Raw genomic sequence first — 21,542 nt, 5'->3', positions numbered from 1 at the left:
TGTTATGAGCAACATGGCATAAAAATGGCATTATGCCTCAATAATTCGCTGCAACTACAATACTATGAGAATGCGCAAAATGATTGACAGGTTGAAAGCATTAGAGACCACGGACACATTTTTGTTTGCTGTTTACATAGTCAAGAGCTGTCACAGAGACTATACTACCCATGATCAGAAAATTGCGGGAAACAAAGTGCGCCAAAAGAGCTCTGCAGTGATCGCCCACTCCCATAATGCACTGTGAATGATGCAATTAATTCATTTTATATTGAAAACATATTGTTTATGTACTTTTTATCAACAACAATAAATCAGTAGTTTCATATTTTATTGTAGTTATTTCCCTCATTAAAGATGATTAGTACTGTTTTGGTACCTTCATCTTTTTTGTCCAGTTTTCAAACACTTTTTGCTTCAAATCAGAGTTTGTAATTTTGTGATTCACATCGGAGCTGGTTGGGGTGGTGGTTTACAACTCTTATGAATGATTTTATTTAAATTCTCTATAGAAAAAATACTGTTGCGCTCTGTTCAACCAGTGAAAATTGTATGGCTGGCAATTTATTGGATTATAGAAAGCAAGTCTCATGAAATACTAGCATTCATTGGTGGAAATCTGCATCCTTTGTAATGTCAACCAAAATGGAAAGTTGTTTCAGAAGCAGAGCTAATGTGATAACATTTTGATGAAAGATAAAGACAAACATTTCATTTTATTTTTGGGGGTTTGGAATAACTGATCAATCACAGCAAGACCAGGAAAGTGCTAAATAAATAGGGTCAATTTTGATTTCATTTTGACTTTAATATCTGTACAGTTCCACAGTTTGAACTTATAGAATTTAATCACATACAACAATACTTTCTCTCATACACACATAAAACACTGTCACAAATACAAGCAAAAAAACAAAACAAAAAACAACCTTTTATTAAAATGGCACATTGCATGCACATTCCCTTCAGAAAGTCCCACGTTCAAGTAATAATTCACAATATGCCAATCAATTAGCTCAGCTCAAATGATTCTGTTTTCATAAAGAGTCAGTTTGGTCATTTGACTTTTCCTGAAAAAAGCTGTGATGATGGACTAAGTGATCAGATGAGAAGAATTACTCGCCCCCAGTATATTCAGATGCTGAAGCTTTCAACATGTCCCACAGACACCGAGAACGCAGAATCGCTCATGACAGCCGTCGCCCTCTGATGGACATCCAGGTCGATCTGAGCTGGCAGTGAGTGAGTGAGGTCATGACCCTGTGATCATGGAGGATTGTGGGATTTGTAGGACGGCTCTGAATGTTTGTTTGTACACGCTGGTCATGTGAGTGGTGATGTCATGGTCTTTAGCTCTTCCTCAGACTGACGTCTGTGCTGGTGAGCAGTGGAGAGAGAGACGTATTGTCAGACGCGTCGTTGCTCTTCAGCACCAGAAAAGCCTCGCGGCTGATGCCCAACAGCTCGCGCAGGCCGCTGTTCTCCAGCTATAGACACAAAACAATAATCAACAATCTATCCATAACTTTCACAACTGATCAAAAACAGTGCTAAATGTTCACCTCCAGTCGTTTGATTCTCTCTTCATCCTCACATGGTCGCCCTTCATCCACTTCGATGGCTTTCCTCATCACTGTGGCCATTTCATTTATTTTTTCAATGTGCACTTGCATCTCCTGCCACACAAACATAGCAAACACTAAATAAGCCTATTTTAAGTATTCATAATTTCAAGTCTGTGTATACATTGTAAGGTGCACTCGTACTGTAACATTGTGTTACAGAAATGTGTTTAAGACTGACATTAGTATGTTGTTCTCTGAGCTGGGTGACTATCGCAGGATCGTCTCTCTTGCTGGCCATCAAAAGGCGAAACATTTGCTCTCTGTATTTACTCATGATCAGCTCCAGCGCAGACTGATGTTCCTCCAGTGATGTGCGCAACTCTGCAGAGAGAGAGAGAGAGGCACATATTACATTTATTTATGCATTTGGCAGATGCTTTTTTCCAAAGCGTCTTACAGTGCACTTATTACAGGGACAATCCCCCCGGAGCAACCTGGAATTAAGTGCCTTGCTCAAGGACACAATGGTGACAGCTGTGGGGATCGAACCGGCAACCTTCTGCTTACCAGTTCTGTGCTTTAGCCCACCACTCCGATATTAGATTTACATTTAAAACAGCTCTACTGTTGAAAACAACCCTCCAAACACACCTTTATTTTCCTGTTGCAGTTCCCGTATTTGTCGGTTTTCCTGCTGGATGCCCATGACCAGCGTAGAGCGTGGCCGATGTCTTGCCACCTGGTTCAGCACCTCAATCTCTTCTTGATACTGAGAACACACGGGTTAACAGTCACTCTCTATCTTATAGCATTCTCGTGGCCTACAGAGCCATTGTATAATAATTATATTTATTTATCACACATTATACATTTTGCACATATACAGTGACATTCTTTTTTTTTTTTTTCACATATCCCAGCTAAGCTGGGGTCAGAGTGCAGGGTCAGCCATGATATGGCGCCCCTGGAGCAGGTAGGGTCAAGGGCCTTGCTCAAGGGCCCAACAGTGGCATCTTGGTGGTACTGGGGCTTGAACCCCTGACCTTCTGATCAGTAACCCAGAGCCTTAACCACTGAGCCACCACATTCTTCAATGTGACCCTTTTTTATACCTGTTTCATGGCCTCCACTCTCTTGTTCAGTAGTGTGGTTTGTTCTATCAGGATCTCAGCAGCATTGTCATGATCACGAAGTCTCTCCACAAGCGATTTGGCATCAGCCAGCACCTTCTCAAGTGTACAGGTCATTCCTGAAGAACACAAGACACAGGCTATGATTATGACCATGACCATGTTTCAGTTTATTTCATTCAGCTCCAGGGGGTTCAACCTGGCTGGAGGTCTGTGAACAGATATGTAAAGTATATAGGATTTTCTTTAAAAACCTTATTAAAAATATACATGTATTTCCATTTTGATACATGGAAATACATATTAACCTACATATAACTGCCAGTAAACACAATCCTATAATCTGCTAATGATCAGAGCAGAGTTGTTTACGTAGACAGCTCTTTTTCTGCTATTTCTACTATTGTTTTATAGCTTTCTTGATTTCAGAAATACTGCAGTTTACGTTTTGGCAGTGCTAACATTAGCTTTTACGAAGATAAACATGCCAGTTATGCAAATAAAACACTGAATCATAACAATAAACTCTCCTAATGGTGACCCAAAATCACTGACGCTTTGCGGCTTCATTATATTTCCCAAATTTTAAAATGATTTTAATGAGCGTAAAACGTATCTTACCTTATCTGCAGCTAAACGGCCCCACACTTCCTGTTGCTACAGCCGTGACGTCATTGTGGCCCGGGCAAGTCATTCTGGGAAATGTAGGAGCTAACAGTCCACGTGGGGGCGCTCATTCAAGCGATTCAACAACCAAACCACAATGGAAAGAGACAGATTTATTTTTAAATGGATATTTAAATAAATAATGTATCATCCTAGCTTATTAATATGAGAACCACGCGACAATTTACTGTTAGTTTAAATAGTTTAAATAAAGTATTCATTCCCTTTCAAAGTGATTTGAAGAATGCATTTAACTCTGCGCCTGACAATTTAATTTTTACTTCGTGTGTTTTCTTTACAGTTCAAAATAAAATTTTTGCTAATTTCATTTTTCAGTTGCGTGATATGTGAAAAAAAGAATTTCACTGTATATATGCAAAAATGTATAATGTGTGACAAAATTATAGCGCGTTGATGTAGGGACCCCCCAACTGCTCTCTTGTCCCCGCCCCCTTTCCCGTTGAGTCTTTCAACCTGCGTTCTGATTGGCTGTTTCAAACCAAGATTCCCACTCAACTCAACTTTCCAAAGACGAGAGCAGCACGAGTTTCAAATGATGCGCGTCCACGTAACAACGCGCGCACGCATATACAGCTGCGGAGCGAAACGTGGATCAAACTCAGCCGAGTGAAGAGAAACTATTTAATGGCACACATCTAAAACAAACACAATTTTTAAGCTGGTGAGTTTACGCATGCTGCATTTTCCAACCTGTGAGAGAACTTTGTGTATTCAGGGAGCTATGTACTTGCTTTGAGACAATTTCCTCAGAAAAAATAATGACAACAAAAGTAACTTTGTCGAGAAAAGACAGTCTTTTGTTTCTTTCTGGCATTTATACTGAAAGAAAATGATTATGTGTAAAAAAATGAACTGCACATTTTTCTAAGGAAAATGCATGACGACACACACACACACACACACACACACACACACACACACACACACACTGATTCAGGACATGCCCTTTTATTTCATATGACTCTATGTAATGAGTTGTCTGTCTTCGTAATTACCTAGTGGTGTATGTGTCAGTAGGCAGTATGATATGGCAAAGTAATACCTATTAAGTTATCTGTCATTCATCCAGGTATCTCAGTGAAGTTGTTCATGACATATATTATGATTCTGTTGAAGTTGCAGCTCTCTGGGATGTCTGCTAGATAGATATATGTCCAGCACCAGAGGGGGTGGCAAGAGGTGCAAGTGCAGGTGTTTCCTGCTGGGAGCTGCAGCCATAATGATTTCAGCATGTCCTTGGTAGGGAATTGTGTTTATCATCAAGACTTTCTTTGGTACACTGAAGTGTTAACAGAATGATTACACCAATAAACTTCAGGAAACTCAATTCTTATTTATATGGGATTTTCAATGGCCCATATGATATCTAAAGAGCAGAATGGCTGATATATGGCCAACATGATACAGTTTAATAATAGCAAATGAGATATGCACACAAATTTAAAACAGAAACGTTTTTATTACCCATTGATAAGGCTGGCAGAAGGGGCAAGTAACATGGAAGTACTGTTATCCACCAAATTCGATAATTTCAAACGGACAAATATCGGCAGATCTAGACATTTCATCATGAACATTTTACATTTACAGCTATTCATTTTTAGAACTGGCTGAAAGGACAGATAACATGATAGCTAGGTTATCCACCATATTTGATCATTTCAAAATGGCTAAATATCGTCTGATTCACGTAACTGGTCTGATCTTTTCAGTGCATTTTTCGTAGATTTGGCTTAGTCTACCTGTTAATTATTTTCAACAGTGTCCTGACTGTTTTAATATGTTAAGTAACGTTTACGTGGTGAATTCCGTTTAGAACAGGCGGGGTTGCTCCATTGGTCCTGCACTATTCATTAAATTGTTTTCAATCAATATGCCTGTTAAATATTGAATAACGTTACTTTAGTGAATGCGTGTCATGTTCTATATTTAATGTACAGTTATCATAATGCAAGGCGAGCACTTCGCAGATAAATGCCCCTTTTCAGTGTAATTCAGCTTCGGATTTGGAATAGATTAAGTATTTGAAATGGGTCGCATAAACATATTTTTTTTTTACTGTCTTCTGAAGGTTGGTTTCTATTTAGACTAGACTTAGACTTAAAAATTTCCATTTAAACGTCAGTGAAATTAGTCGTTCAGAACATCCCTAGTCGTTAGTTGGGATGTGCTCAAGTAATCAACTAATCGAGTACTCATACAGCACCAACTAATCGACTATTAGGGGGCTCTCACACTGGGCACGTTTGCTGCGGTCCGATTCCGAGTGCGTTTGTTCCCGATGCCCCCCGCAGCGTTGGTCTGGTTTCACACTCACTTGGTTCTATCGAACCCCGGTCCATTTGCGTTCATCTTACGTCATCACAAACGCGCATGGAGAACACAACGCGACTCATCATACTTTGTTTTTTTGTTATTTTGGTGCCATTATGCACAGCAGAGTGAACGACAACTGCGTATATGTGCGCTTCATGGCGTCCAGAGGAAGGCGGCTTGCTGCTGCTCGCAAACGGCGTTTTTTTTTTGAGACGACAGCTGATTGCAAGGAATTCATTTGCATTATTGTTTACGCTGCATGCTTACTCACGCTCGTGTCCAAGGTGAAGTTATCGCCACTGTCATCTCCTATTATATCCTATATTTATTAGTCAAAACTAATGATGTCATCATCGGCTAAAACGCATGTGCATGTTACTTTCTGAACGAGTGCGCACCCGAGTCCGCGTTGCTTTCACATTCACGCGAATCGCGCTACAGTTCCATTGCAACCGAATTAAGACCACCTCTTACAGGTAGTCTCGGGTTCGGTACCGCGGTGCGCTCCCCGGTCCACATGACCACTTTCACATCACCAATTAAACATTATGTAAATCAGGTGTTTATTTCTGCAGTTTTTATGTTTTATTTGCCATCATTAAATCATATATATCTCTAAATATCCATATTGGCATTGGCCATTGAAAAACCCATTTCAACCACTATAACAAGGAAACAATTTGGGTAGTCCTGTGGTTGTTTTTGTGTTTGTGAACTCTGGCACATGTAAGCTACCCCAAAAATACCCCCATTTCCTGTGACTTTACAGACCATCTGCCTGCTGCGTGGCATCAGGGGCTCTTGAGCTGGAGTGGAGGGTGAAGATCCCGAAATGAATGAATAGTGGGATTAATTCCCCATGATCTCTGGTGCACATGCTGCTCATTGTTATGAATCCTAGATTACTGTTCGTTTATTAATGACCCAACAGATGATTAGTGAGGCTGTGGGGGTGCAACAGACCCTCTGAGCTTTTAGGGGTGTGCTGCTGATTGCTGGTTAATTGTTAGTGTCTTATAGCATGTCATTGCATCACCATGGCAATGGTTTCTGTTTACATTACGCCATCAGCAGTCTTGACTGGCTGTTTTTTGTGAATTGGTTTCTGTACAGAGTTATCCATAGTGATAGATCTATATAGCAGCCAGATAGATTAATCTGCAAATTTTTACATTATTGACATCGGGGTGATAACCGTGTCCAATTGGTGTATTAACAGAAGTGTTTGTACCCCTGTATCAGATTCAAAAACAGCTTTTTTTCTGTTTTGGAGCAGCACCATCTTATGAATGCTCCCAGGCAGCAATTTTCTATGTAAACAAGTGGCATAAAATTACAGCTCCTATCTACTTGAATGGGGAAAGACCGAAATCTCTGAAAAGGTTGGTCAGGATTATGATCAAAGAACATATTTCAAATCAGCAGTAAAATCTGACAATACTGGTATCATAAATTGTGCTGCTTTGCCTCAGTTTACGCGAAAACCCCCCCACAATTTTCCCGGATTGTATAGCTAATGCTCATGCACATTCTCAAGTTGATTGACAGACAATGTCTGTATCTAAAACATGATTGGCTCTTTTGCCTGTAAGGCGGGACTTCCTTTCTACATCCGTTGACCATTGGCTGCCGTTGGGCATTCCAGTTTCTCTCAAGTGGCCCATCTCTGCTAAATAATCTCTGGTTTAATAGAATTATGTGGTGGAATTGACGCTGATTGAGATGATTATTTATTTTTATTTTAAATTTTCTCCCCAATTTGGAATGCCCAATTCCCAATGCGCTCTAAGTCCTCGTGGTGGCTTAGTGACTCGCCTCGATCTGGGTGGCGGAGGACGAATCTCAGTTGCCTCCGCATCTGAGACCGTCAATCCACGCATCTTATCACGTGGCTTGTTGAGCGCGTTACCACGGAGACCTAGCGCGTGAGGAAGCCCACGCTATTCTCCGTAGCATCCATGCACAACTCACCATGCGCCCCACCGAGAGCGAGAACCACTAATCGCGAACACGAGGAGGTTACCCCATGTGACTCTACCCTCCCTAGCAACCGAGCCAATTTGGTTGCTTAGGAGACCTGGCTGGAGTCACTCAGCACGCCCTGGATTCAAACTCATGACTCCAGGTGTGATAGTCAGCCCTGAATTTTCTTTGTTTTGTACAAACATATCAAGCATGCGCTTCACTTATGTCAACTTGGTTAACAAGTACACTAATTAAAGAAACGAAAAACCTAATTGGGGGCAAAATTATTTGGTATGGTGGAAATGACGCCAAATCTGTGGCCACTGAAAACTTGAATCAGTCGACCAGTAGTCTGAAGTGGTCCGTACTTGTTTTTTCTAATTAGGGTTTTCTGTTGTTTCCGTAGATTGCACAGCATTTAGACAAATTCAGTCTTTGTTCATGAATCACTTTGTGACATTATAAAGTTGTGTTGAATAGAGAGTCAACCATCTTTTGGTTAAATGCTGCTTTGTTTTGTAGTTTCAGACGCATGAGAAAGTATTTCTCTCTTACTCCTTTTCAACAGGGATTATCTCCATCTATGATGCAAGTAAGACTAAAGTGCCTCTCTAAAGTCTGAGAATCTCAGTGTGTCTCAACCATTTGACCCCTGTATTGGTGACCTTGTGTCTCTACTAAGACCTGCTGTATTCAATATACCAAACCCGTCTCACTGCCCACCTGCAGTACCTGTCTCACTGTTTTCTTGGGTACATGAGTTTGTCAAAAGCTTCTGACCCCTCCACTAAAAGTTTAGGTGTGGCTCTATTTTTTATAATTCAACAGAATTGTGTGTGTGAGGTGTGTACGTTCAGATTACTGATCCTGGGCTGGTGGCAGGTGTGTAAGAGGGGCTTTACTCCAGGATATGGGGGAGGGGCTTCTGACCCACAGTTTATCAGGTGGCCACCCTCTTCAGGACCAATAATTCTGCGTGTGTGTGTGTGTGTGTTGATGGGTCAGCCTACTAATAAAAGCAACTGACAGGCCAATCAAGATCACTAACAAAAACATAAAAGAACAGGAATAGGAGGGGCTTTGATTGATGGGCGGTGTTTTTGGGACCAATGTGCGAGCCACTGGTACACACAAACACACACTTATGCATGTGTGTGCCACGTGTCGGCTCACGTCTAGAATGAAGAGCATCCAGCCAACAGGGATGCGTCTGTACGCGTGATCCTCTTACGTGATTATGAGATGACCTGAGGAGCCATGTGGAAACCCCATGTCTTTGTGTCGTCGCTTTTAATTAAAGCAACAAATTAAGTGTAACTCACGCAGGCGTTCATTATAGTGGGATTAGGATGTTAGAATGCTTTGTGTTGTGTCTGGCTTTCCGCCCAGTCTTATTTCTGCAATAAAAGTCACTGTCTTTATTTACTGTCTTTTTGTGTGTCTTTACAGTGTAATTATGTGAGAAAAAATGTGGCTGCTGAGAGGTTACTCATGTTTTAATTGCTCTGTGATGTGGACAGAATCTTTTTTTAATTAGTTCTGCCTTAAAGACATTAAATGATATTAGTTCAAACAAGCATTAAAGGATTATGCATTAAAACTGTCATGATTTACTCATACTCATGTCGTACCAAACCAATAGATTTTCTTTCTTCCATAGAACACAATAGGAAGTGCTTTGCAGAAAGTTTTTGCTTGTTAATTTCAGCCAAGAACATTAAAGTGAAGCAGACCGCTTTGTGTTCACTGTACATTTTTGCATATATTACCACTGCAGACAGTGCGCACATCGGGGTGCTTCAGAAGTGTTTAATTTTCACGTGCTCTTCAGGAGAGTGCGGTGTGTTCATTTTGAGGTCATTTTGAGTCCTCATATAATGCAATAGCACTGGAAAATTAGCCTTGGTGTAGAATTAGGGGGGCAGGAGGGACATGTTCCCCCCAATGCTGTAAAGGGGGTGATTTGTCTCCCCCAATCATGCATCTGTTCTTGTTTATATATTCTTTTTTCAATCAATGCTGAAAATAATTTCGTTTGAGATACCCTGCAATTGTGTGACTGTGAGTCTGACATAATCAGACAAAAAACTGAAGTCCCCCTCGGTTGTACGAGTTGCTATCGACCAACAAGTGTCTGCGATGGGCCAATCACAGTCACTTATTGTTACTGGATGAGGATTTTTTTTAAATGCTTTTATAGATAATGCTGAGGCAGATTTCCATTCATAGGCATGAATCCTTGCAATTATCAGTTTTTATTAAAAAATGCTATCCAGTGTCATAAAATGTCTCCAATAAGGTATAAAACGTTCTGAGATTTAAATGTGGGTGCATGGAGGATTTGGTTTTCAGAGCGTCAAGCGCCCCCTGCAGGAATAAAACTGTGTTTCTCACAAGACACAGTCAGTGGCTAACAACATGTGTAATGTCAGTCTGTAGGTCTGTTACCCACACAAAACTTTCGTATGAATTTAGAAAACATGAAATATATCATGAGTCATATGTGAAGTCAGTGAAGATGTTAAAGGCGTCCATAGAAATGATCAGTTGTTTTTTTCATGGTGAGGAAAGCAGACAGGCATTTCAGATGAGCAGGTAAGAATTGTAATTTTCTGAAAGGGTTCATTTTTTTTCTGAATGTTCAATATGATACACAGAGTATATTTAAGAATATGCAATGAAGGGGGCCTGGGTAGCTCAGTGGTAAAAATACGCTGGCTACCACCCCTGGAGTTCGCTAGTTCGAATCCCAGGGCGTGCTGAGTGACTCCAACCAGGTCTCCTAAGCAACCAAATTGTCTCGGTTGCTAGGGAGGGTAGAGTCACATGGGGTAACCTCCTCATGGTCGCTATAATGTGGTTTGTTCTCGGTGGGGCGCATGGTGAATTGAGCGTGGTTGCCGCGGTGGATGGCGTGAAGCCTCCACACGCGCTATGTCTCCATGGCAACGCGCTCAACAAGCCACGTGATAAGATGCGCGGGTTGATGGTCTCAGACGCAGAGACAACTGGGATTCGTCCTCCGCCACCCGGACTGAGGCGAATCACTATGCGACCACGAGGACTTAGAGCGCATTGGGAATTGGGCATTCCAAATTGGGAGAAAAAGGGGAACCCCCCCCACATTTGGACCCCACCCAATGTTCAAACCAAATCTACACCATTGAAAATTAGACACACAAACGTGCTGTTCATAGCATTTTTATATATATATATATATATTTGCTCAATGACCTTATTTGTACAGTAAAGTGTGATTGGAATTTGAAGTGCGCAATAATCGCGATCAGTCGCTTATGTAATTATTTTGACTGGCCTATGCACAAGTCATATATGTCATTCTTAGAGCTCAACAACAGCCTCATTCCCCTTTCCTTGTATGGAAAAGAGGAGCGTGAACATTCTTCTGAAAATCTCCTTTAGTGTTCCATGGAAGAATGCAAATCATATGGGTTTAAAAAAGTGAGTAAATGACAGTAGAATGTTCATTTCTGAGTGAGCTAAACTATTTCTATAAAGTGGATAGGAAACACTCATAAGTATACACACATCAATCAATCGCGGCTCTCGGGCAGCGTGTCCGTTAGTGACCGGCTCTTTCCACTGTGTGCTGACAGAGGAATGTGGCCCTTCAGACCCGGAGCCACACTGCCACCCACTTCATAACCCACAGCCATCAATTCTGGGTTTTGTGTGTTCTCAGTTATTCTCATCATCTCCGCTGCGTGACATTTTGTGGTTTGGAGTTGCACAGAAGACTGGCTTGATTTAAACGCTTTTCTATGTGTCCCCACATGCTGTTCCTCTTGTAATTAACTCTCTTTCTCTCTTCTGCCTCTCTTGCTTGCCTTGGTATTTCGGTATGGCAGGAAAAAAAAGAGCAATTGTGTTTATTCTCTAGATGCCCTTCAAAAAATTTTGGAATTCTTTTTTTTTTATGGTGTTACGGAGGAGTTTGTAGCAAAGGACTTTATGGTTCTTGAACGAGCGAACCTTGGACTTTGTGTGTGTGTGTGTGTGTGTGTGTGTGTGTGTGTGTGTGTGTGTGTGTGTGTGTGTGTGTGTGTGTGTGTGTGTGTGTGTATCATTGAGGGTGTTGTAACAATAGAGCCATTGTAAATGCTTGGCTGGGATTGGATGGGGGTTTGCTGTGCAGCTTCATTAGTCAATCTCTCTTTCCTTCTCTCTCTCTGTCATATCCACTGTCAACGAGTAGCGAGTGATCTGCAAAAGTGTGTGTTGGGATTTACTGTGTTGAGGTGTGTATTGTGGTGGCACCTGGACTCTTGTGTGCCTTTCTCAGGTGAGTGTGTCACTGGTTTTCTATAAATGTTATTAAGATTTAGGAACATATTTCACATGAGTGTTTGAGTCTGACAGCTTGTGTGTGGCTCTTATTGTTCTTTTAAAGTGGCGTCTTGGAGTGTGTGTGTATGTTTGAGACATTCACTTTGTTTCCTCAGCTGTGCTTATGTTGACTGAACTGTCTTAATCTTTCTGCATGTCTCTCTCTCTTTCTATCTCTCTCTCTCCCCCTTTCTCTCAATCAATTTCATTTTAGTGTGTTTTATTGGCATGACAAACTAATTTTGTAATGCCCAAGAGTTTGCTGCAAATGATAAATTGCACAAGAACAATAACAGTAGTGCAAATAAACAATATTAACAAATTTAAATATCAGTAGTGCAAAATTAAAGTATAGTGACATCTGTCTCTTTATCTCCTTTATACACCAACTGGTTTCTATGGTACTGGATCACAGTGATTTAGTGTTTTTCTTCATTATTATTATTAACGATGGAAGTCAATGGGGTCAATAATCTGTAAACATTAAAATACTCACTGTTTCAAAAGTATAGACACAAGATGTAAACAATACGTGTGTTAACATGATTTTACTGTCATAAAATCACTTACTAACCGCATCTGTGTAAAGTTATAGACAATTTTACAACTTAAAACCCTGTAATCCCGCAAAAACAATGGTTTAAACAACTTTACAGCTCAAATAATACACGAGTTTTAACAGAAGAATTAAAGTGTTTTTATAAAATCATAAGCTTCATATTTCTGCCTTTAAACACTCCAAAAATTGACCCCATTGACTTCCATTGTAAGTGTCTTACTGTAACACACATTTGTGCTTTTTATTTTTATTTTTTTAAGAAAAGGAGGGAGTTCGAATCCAGGGTGTGCTGAGTGACTCCAGCTAGGTCTCCTAAGCAACCAAATTGGCTCGGTTGCTAGGGAGGGTAGTGTCACATGGGGTAACCTCCTCGTGGTCGTGATTAGTGGTTCTCGCTCTCAATGGGGCGTGTGGTAAGTTGTGTGTGGATCGTGGAGAGTAGCATGAGCCTCCACATGCTGTGAGTCTCCGCGGTGTCATGCACAACGAGTCACGTGATAAGATGCGTGGATTGACGGTTTCAGAAGCGGAGGCAACTGAGACTTGTCCTCCGCCACCCGGATTGAGGTGAGTAACCGTGCTACCACGAGGACCTACTAAGTAGTGGGAATTGGGCATTCCAAATTGGGAGAAAAGGGGATAAAAAGAACAAACAAATAAACAAAGGGACGGACGTGTCAAAATTAATTTTTGTGGTAATCAAGATTGTCACAAATGATGTTGATTGAGCTTAACTTGTATTGAACCTGGAGAGTGTGTGTCTGTGTGTGTGTGTGTGTGTGTGTGTGTGTGTTTGTGTGTACAGTAGGTGAGTGTGTGTGTACGTGTGTGTGTGTGTACGTGTGTGTGTACGTGTGTGTGTGTGTACGTGTGTGTGTACAGTGAGTGTGTGTGTACAGTGAGTGTGTGTGTACAGTAGCTGAGTGTGTGTGTACAGTAGCTGAGTGTGTGTGTACAGTAGGTGAGTGTGTGTGTTTATGTGTGTACAGTAGGTGTGTGTACAGTGAGTGAGTGTGTGTGTATTTGTGTGTGTGTGTGTTTGTATGTGTGTGTACAGTAGGTGTGTGTGTGTGTGTGTACAGTAGGTGTGTGTGTGTGTGTGTGTACAGTAGGTGTGTGTGTGTGTATGTTTGTGTGTATAGTAGGTGAATGTTTGTATGTGTGTACAGTAGGGGGGTGTGTGTGTGTGTGTGTGTGTGTGTGTGTTTGTATGCGTGTACAGTAGGTGTGTGTGTGTGTACAGTAGGTGAGTGTGTGTATTTGTGTGTGTGTACGTACAGTAGGTGTGTGTGTGTGTGTGTGTGTGTGTGTACTGTGTGTGTGTGTGTGTTTGTTTGTATGTGTGTATGTGTTTGTGTGTATAGTAGGTGAATGTTTGTATGTGTGTACAGTAGGTGTGTGTGTGTGTTTGTATGCGTGTACAGTAGGTGTGTGAGTGCGTGTACAGTGAGTGTGTGTATTTGTGTGTGTGTACGTACAGTAGGTGAGTGTGTGTGTGTGTGTGTGTTTGTATGTGTGTGTACAGTAGGTGAGTGTGTGTGTGTGTGTGTGTGTGTACAGTAGGTGTGTGTGTGTGTACAGTAGGTGAGTGTGTGTGTGTGTGTGTGTGTACAGTAGGTGAGTGTGTGTGTGTGTGTGTATACAGTAGGTGAGTGTGTGTGTGTGTGTGTGTTTGTATGTGTGTATACAGTAGGTGAGTGTGTGTGTGTGTGTACAGTAGGTGAGTGAGTGAGTTTGTGTGTTTACAGGAAAATCTTGAGGGCATCTGAGCCTGTGGCTGTCTGCTGAGCGGGAGTGTTTTATCTGTCTGTCTCTCTTTCAGAATGTGGAGGTGAATCTCTTTTGTCATTGATGATGGCGCTACAGGCCGGTCTGCAGGTACGCAATAACTTTATGTTCTTATTAGCTTGGTTATCCTTTATTATTATTATTATTATTATTATTATTTATGTGCTTATAGCCTTGATACAGAAGGGGAGTTGGGAGTAAACTGGGAGTAGGATGTGACGCAGGCCAGGTTTAAACCCATTTTCTGGTGAGCACAGTGATGCTTTTGTGTTGCAAGCCACTGTACCACAGCTCTGACAGTTTTATTATACATATGCTACCTAAATCAAAGCATTTTATGTTGTTTTTGAATTTTAAGAGAAACTCTGTACACCTGACCCCAGACGGCTCCAGAGGTTTGTCCCAGACTGTTTGTGTTCTAGAGTCAGAAGTGGTGGTTAAGCATTTTTGTGCATCTGTTATTATATCTGATGTTATGTGTGAACTGCATTATGTAATGCCAAATGTTGTTGGTTCAATCAGTCGTTTCTATGCATGTGTGATTGAACACGCCAGACGGACAAACTAGCAATCGCACCACACCTGTCCTATTTGACAGATTTAGAGAGGTGTTTCCAGTAAGTGAGAATGTGCCTGACCTTTCCAAGAGAAAAGACTGAAAGTACTGTGTGTGAAACTTAAACAGAGCTGACCGTAATCCTGTATGGAATGGTAATCTTGGATATTTTATAAAAGATGAATAGAAAGAAACCCCACGTGTGTACATACAGCACACACACCTTCCTGTTTAATTAGTCAAGCTCTGTGCAAGAGCACAAGAAATGCTCTATATGTGTTGTTAGTAGAGGCCTAAAGCACGCTCTAGGTCAATACAATGCACGTGAATAGTGACCAGAACTTTGAAGCTCCAAAAAGCACATAAAGGCAGCATAAAAGAAATCCATAAAACTCCAGTGGTTAAATCTGTGTCGTCAGACACAATATGATAATTGTGGGTGAGAAATGGATCAATATTTAAGTCCTTTATTACTATAAATTTTCCTCCTGCCCAGCAGGTGGCGATATGCATGAAAAATATGATGCCACTGAATGTCCTGCATTTAGTGGATCTCTGGTGCTAATTTAAAATCCCGGGCTGCTATTTAATATATTCGGTGACTTCCTAGCTCCATAGTTTTATCATTTCCTGATATTGTCGAACATCGTCTGTCAGTGGCTACGTTTACATGTACACCAATACTCTGATTATTGCAGTAATCAGAGTATAAAGAATAATTCGATTAAGATGTTTACATGATTGGGCCAACCACTTCAATCCTTTTTACATGCTACTTGCCATTCACTCTGAGAAATGTGATGTAATGCTTTTTTTAGAAATGAATAATTATTACAAAAAAATACAACTTGTTGCAGATATGTCTCTTTAAATACAGTTTAGAATAGGGAAAATTAGTCAGTCAGTTTGTGAGTCATTTTGAATGATTTATTAAAAGAACCACTTCATAAGAGTCATTTTCGACTACACTGGATGAGCTGTCTGTTTGGATTCACTAAAAAGAATCGGTTCATAAGAGTCATTTGTTTGTCGGACTACACTGGTTGCTCTGTCTGTTTTGATTCACTAAAAAGAATCAGTTCATAAGAGTCATTTGTTTGTCGGACTACACTGGTTGCTCTGTCTGTTTTGATTCACTAAAAAGAATCGATTCATAAGATTTGTTTGTCGGACTACACTGGTTGCTCTGTCTGTTTTGATTCACTAAAAAGAATCGATTCATAAGAGTCATTTGTTTGTCGGACTACACTGGTTGCTCTGTCTGTTTTGATTCACTAAATGGAATCGGTTCATAAGATTTGTTTGTCGGACTACACTGGTTGCTCTGTCTGTTTTGATTCGCTAAATAGAATCGGTTCATGAGTCATTTGTTTGTCGGACTACACTGGTTGCTCTGTCTGTTTTGATTCACTAAAAAGAATCGATTCATAAGATTTGTTTGTCGGACTACACTGGTTGCTCTGTCTGTTTTGATTCACTAAAAAGAATCGATTCATAAGATTTGTTTGTCGGACTACACTGGTTGCTCTGTCTGTTTTGATTCACTAAATAGAATCGGTTCATGAGTCATTTGTTTGTCGGACTACACTGGTTGCTCTGTTTTGATTCACTAAATAGAATCGGTTCATAAGAATCATTTGTTTGTCGGACTATACGGGTTGCTCTGTCTGTTTTGATTCACTAAATAGAATCGGTTCATGAGTCATTTGTTTGTCGGACTACACTGGTTGCTCTGTCTGTTTTGATTCACTAAATAGAATCGGTTCATAAGATTTGTTTGTCGGACTACACTGGTTGCTCTGTCTGTTTTGATTCACTAAAAAGAATCGATTCATAAGATTTGTTTGTCGGACTACACTGGTTGCTCTGTCTGTTTTGATTCACTAAATAGAATCGGTTCATGAGTCATTTGTTTGTCGGACTACACTGGTTGCTCTGTTTTGATTCACTAAATAGAATCGGTTCATAAGAATCATTTGTTTGTCGGACTATACGGGTTGCTCTGTCTGTTTTGATTCACTAAATAGAATCGGTTCATGAGTCATTTGTTTGTCGGACTACACTGGTTGCTCTGTCTGTTTTGATTCACTAAGAATCTATTCATAAGATTTGTTTGTCGGACTGCACTGGTTGCTCTGTCTGTTTTGATTCACTAAATAGAATCGGTTCATAAGAGTAAAATGTTTGTCGGACTACACTGGTTGCTCTGTCTGTTTTGATTCACTAAATAGAATCGGTTCATAAGAGTCATTTGTTTGTCGGACTACACTGGTTGCTCTGTCTGTTTTGATTCACTAAAAAGAATCGATTCATAAGATTTGTTTGTCTGTTTTGATTCACTAAAAAGAATCGATTCATAAGATTTGTTTGTCGGACTACACTGGTTGCTCTGTCTGTTTTGATTCACTAAATAGAATCGGTTCATGAGTCATTTGTTTGTCGGACTACACTGGTTGCTCTGTTTTGATTCACTAAATAGAATCGGTTCATAAGAATCATTTGTTTGTCGGACTATACGGGTTGCTCTGTCTGTTTTGATTCACTAAATAGAATCGGTTCATGAGTCATTTGTTTGTCGGACTACACTGGTTGCTCTGTCTGTTTTGATTCACTAAATAGAATCGGTTCATAAGATTTGTTTGTCGGACTACACTGGTTGCTCTGTCTGTTTTGATTCACTAAGAATCTATTCATAAGATTTGTTTGTCGGACTGCACTGGTTGCTCTGTCTGTTTTGATTCACTAAGAATCTATTCATAAGATTTGTTTGTCGGACTGCACTGGTTGCTCTGTCTGTTTTGATTCACTAAAAAGAATCGATTCATAAGATTTGTTTGTCGGACTACACTGGTTGCTCTGTCTGTTTTGATTCGCTAAATAGAATCGGTTCATGAGTCATTTGTTTGTCGGACTACACTGGTTGCTCTGTCTGTTTTGATTCACTAAAAAGAATCGATTCATAAGATTTGTTTGTCGGACTACACTGGTTGCTCTGTCTGTTTTGATTCACTAAAAAGAATCGATTCATAAGATTTGTTTGTCGGACTACACTGGTTGCTCTGTCTGTTTTGATTCACTAAATAGAATCGGTTCATGAGTCATTTGTTTGTCGGACTACACTGGTTGCTCTGTTTTGATTCACTAAATAGAATCGGTTCATAAGAATCATTTGTTTGTCGGACTATACGGGTTGCTCTGTCTGTTTTGATTCACTAAATAGAATCGGTTCATGAGTCATTTGTTTGTCGGACTACACTGGTTGCTCTGTCTGTTTTGATTCACTAAATAGAATCGGTTCATAAGATTTGTTTGTCGGACTACACTGGTTGCTCTGTCTGTTTTGATTCACTAAGAATCTATTCATAAGATTTGTTTGTCGGACTGCACTGGTTGCTCTGTCTGTTTTGATTCACTAAGAATCTATTCATAAGATTTGTTTGTCGGACTACACTGGTTGCTCTGTTTTGATTCACTAAATAGAATCGGTTCATAAGATTTGTTTGTCGGACTACACTGGTTGCTCTGTCTGTTTTGATTCACTAAAAAGAATTGATTCATAAGATTTGTTTGTCGGACTACACTGGTTGCTCTGTCTGTTTTGATTCACTAAATAGAATCGGTTCATGAGTCATTTGTTTGTCGGACTACACTGGTTGCTCTGTCTGTTTTGATTCACTAAGAATCTATTCATAAGATTTGTTTGTCGGACTGCACTGGTTGCTCTGTCTGTTTTGATTCACTAAGAATCTATTCATAAGATTTGTTTGTCGGACTACACTGGTTGCTCTGTCTGTTTTGATTCACTAAATAGAATCGGTTCATAAGATTTGTTTGTCGGACTACACTGGTTGCTCTGTCTGTTTTGATTCACTAAAAAGAATCGATTCATAAGATTTGTTTGTCGGACTACACTGGTTGCTCTGTCTGTTTTGATTCACTAAATAGAATCGGTTCATGAGTCATTTGTTTGTCGGACTACACTGGTTGCTCTGTCTGTTTTGATTCACTAAGAATCTATTCATAAGATTTGTTTGTCGGACTGCACTGGTTGCTCTGTCTGTTTTGATTCACTAAATAGAATTGGTTCATAAGCGTCATTTGTGTGTGAATCGGAATACACGCTATGGATGTTGTTGTGTTTCGCCTGCGAGCACAAATTCATTTCAAAGACGTGTTTCCTTCCAATTATTTTGCGGCATATGGTCTTTTTATCTCCCCAACATTCAATTCAGACTGCAACCGGGCAAATATGTTTTCTTTTGCCTTGGGGCTGTAGATGGGGGAGCACCACTGCTGAAAAACGGTGCATGAAACTGCTGTTTTACATGAAGCCGAGAAGTAAATGCAGCTTTTTCATTTTCGCGATGTTTTCGAACCTGTGCTTGAGCGTAATATCATCTGTCTGCAGCACTTGTGCAGGCGCACTTTGGTCAGAGTGGAAGAAATGTGATTAAAGCGATTAAAACAGGAGCTCTCCACATATCATTACTCTGATTAATAGCATAATCGCAATATTCTGTTTACATGAGCTAGAATTAAATCGCAGTGTTGCGTTAATCGCATTATGAGGGTGCGTGTAATCGTATCTAATGAGCGTTGATCAGTGTTGTTTTTCTCATCAGCTTAATTGTGGCTTCTTCCCTCTCCTCTGGTTGTGCTAATTTGTGTATTTGATTAGTCCTGTTTGTTTGCCTTGAGTTTGATGTCTGAATATTTCTGGGTAAAATGCGCTGTCCTGATTTCTGCTGGGTCATCGTCTTATAGTCTGTTCCAGAGAGGGACCATGAATCAGTATGGCCCCTGCGGAGGGTTTTGTGAGTGTTTGGCCTCTGTAGTGTGTTTCTCTTTGTGTGTGTGAGATCAATTGGACACGGAGTTGTTTTTTTAGCCCTCTGTGTCTCGTTCACATGTGGAAGTTTCCCATGTGATGTAGTGTTTCATGGCTTTGGCGTCTCAGCGCTGTAACTTTATCAGTCTTTTACATGCACTGATGCTGGAAATGTACATTCAAGCTTAAGGCAGCTATTACAGACCTTTGTTCATTTTTAATTGTTTAATATCTCCTATCCCAGTCTATTGTGCAGAGTCAACTATGACCCCGTTTCCATCTGGTATTAAGATGCATTAAGGGTGATCCGATCACATATGGTCAGCCCTAAATACAGGTCTAAACAGGGTCTAGATTGGATCACAAAAAACACTTAATGTGGTCAAAAATGCATGCGACCACATCACATTTGAGGTGTAAACACTAATCCATCCTGTATGCGTCCCGGCAGCAGTGAAGCACCACCCCTCACCTGTCAATCAACCACTGCGCTTAAACAAGAGTTTAAACATTGCTGATTACAAGCGGCTTTAAAAGGAAATAACCGTCTGATCTGAACATTTTAAAAAGCGCATACATACACAATCACGAGAGCTTCACTGATCTTCTTAACTCCGTCTGATATCAACACAGATGTGGTGCACGAACACCTGAAGCTCCTTTAAAACAGATAATCCTCCAAAATAACGGATAATTCTGTTTGACATTATTGTGTTTGTGCTTTGATTACATTTCAACCGCATCTGGGAGAAACAGCACGCCGTTTTTTTCCAAGCTTTCTTTGTCTTTTCTGACTTTATTGCTCTTTGATATTTTGCAGTAACACACTGACAGAGTGATTTATGTATGTTGTCCTGAAACAGAGACCCTCCCCTCCAAATCTGAACACAAGTTGCTCCCAGTTCGGAATGCCCAATTCCCAATGCGCTCTAAGTCCTCGTGGTGGTGTAGTGACTCGCCTCAATCCGGGTGGCGGAAGACGAATCTCAGTTGCCTCCACGTCTGAGATCGTCAGTCATCTAAGCATCTTATCACGTGGCTTGTTGAGCGCGTTACCGCGGAGACGTAGTGCGTGTGTAGGCTTCACGCTATTCTCCGCGATCCACGCACAACTCGCCACGCGCCCCACCGAGAGCGAGAACCACATTATAGTGACCACGAAGAGGTTACCCCATGTGACTCTACCCTCCCTAGCAACCGGGCCAATTTGGTTGCTTAGGAGACATGGCTGGAGTCACTCGGCACACCCTGGATTCCAACTCGCGACTCCAGGTGTGTTAGTTAGCGTCAGTACTCGCTGAGCTACCCAGGCCCCCCACAGGAGATACATTTAAATGACCAGGTGTAAACAGCGATGTGGTCAAGTGAGACACATGTGATTTTTCTTTTACGATGAAATTTAATTTTGAATTGCAATGTAAGCACAAATGCAACGTTAAGCAGAATTATCTGATATTTTAGTGTATTACCTGTATTAATGGAGCTTCAGGTGTTCGTGCTTCGCATCTGTGTTGATATCAGATGCACTTAAGAAGATCTGTGAAGCTCTCGTTATTGTGTTTGTGTACGCTTTTTTCTGATTAGACAGTTATTTTCATTTTAAAGCCACTGTCCATTGCGCTGAAATCAGATCACGCGCTTTCCCATTGAAATGATTTTGCCTGCGGAATTTAGATGTGCGAAGGTAGGCTATTTGTGACCGTGCCTTAAAACTGTTGTTCTGTTTGTTTAAACAACCTGAAATGTTCACTGACTCAACCAATGACACCGATTGTCCAAATGCTAGCCTGGCAACCACACT

The 21,542-nt window shown here is 40.7% G+C and overlaps 2 protein-coding genes across 5 annotated transcripts in view; one reads left to right on the top strand and one right to left on the bottom strand.

The window, feature by feature from the left end:
* Positions 1-544: 544 nt before the first annotated feature.
* Positions 545-3,363, bottom strand: LOC127435215 (FGFR1 oncogene partner 2 homolog). Its single transcript, XM_051688497.1, has 6 exons — positions 3,317-3,363; positions 2,678-2,814; positions 2,217-2,334; positions 1,804-1,946; positions 1,563-1,676; positions 545-1,487 (listed from the first exon to the last, which is right to left on the bottom strand). The coding sequence occupies exons 2-6, from the start codon at positions 2,810-2,812 to the stop codon at positions 1,350-1,352; spliced, it is 648 nt and encodes a 215-aa protein (XP_051544457.1). The 5' UTR covers positions 2,813-2,814; positions 3,317-3,363; the 3' UTR covers positions 545-1,349.
* Positions 3,364-3,903: 540 nt separating this feature from the next.
* Positions 3,904-21,542, top strand: part of LOC127435186 (GAS2-like protein 3) — a 31,145-nt gene continuing 13,506 nt past the window's right edge. Inside the window, exons 1-2 of one of the 4 annotated variants that reach the window (XM_051688448.1) lie at positions 3,904-4,043; positions 14,392-14,447. In XM_051688448.1, coding sequence (XP_051544408.1) covers positions 14,421-14,447 — 27 coding nt within the window. In that variant the 5' untranslated portion in view covers positions 3,904-4,043; positions 14,392-14,420. Of the gene's footprint in view, positions 4,044-11,720; positions 11,967-14,391; positions 14,448-14,715; positions 14,753-21,542 lie in introns of those variants that run through there. The other 3 variants (XM_051688447.1, XM_051688449.1, XM_051688450.1) reach the window with 3 other exon arrangements.

This window comes from Myxocyprinus asiaticus, chromosome 45, assembly GCF_019703515.2.
Source record: "Myxocyprinus asiaticus isolate MX2 ecotype Aquarium Trade chromosome 45, UBuf_Myxa_2, whole genome shotgun sequence".
NCBI lineage: Eukaryota > Metazoa > Chordata > Actinopteri > Cypriniformes > Catostomidae > Myxocyprinus > Myxocyprinus asiaticus.
Note: the sequence above shows the minus strand (reverse complement) of the source record. Positions and strands in the feature narration are given on the sequence as shown.

Excerpts from the sequence above, each read along its gene's own strand:
- LOC127435215 (XM_051688497.1), bottom strand. The coding sequence starts at position 2,812 with ATGACCTGTACACTTGAGAAGGTGCTGGCTGATGCCAAATCGCTTGTG. Across the intron at positions 1,947-2,216 it reads ACTGCAACAGGAAAATAAAG|AGTTGCGCACATCACTGGAG; the intron begins GTGTGTTTGGAG and ends CTCTCTCTGCAG. Across the intron at positions 1,488-1,562 it reads AGAGAATCAAACGACTGGAG|CTGGAGAACAGCGGCCTGCG; the intron begins GTGAACATTTAG and ends TTGTGTCTATAG.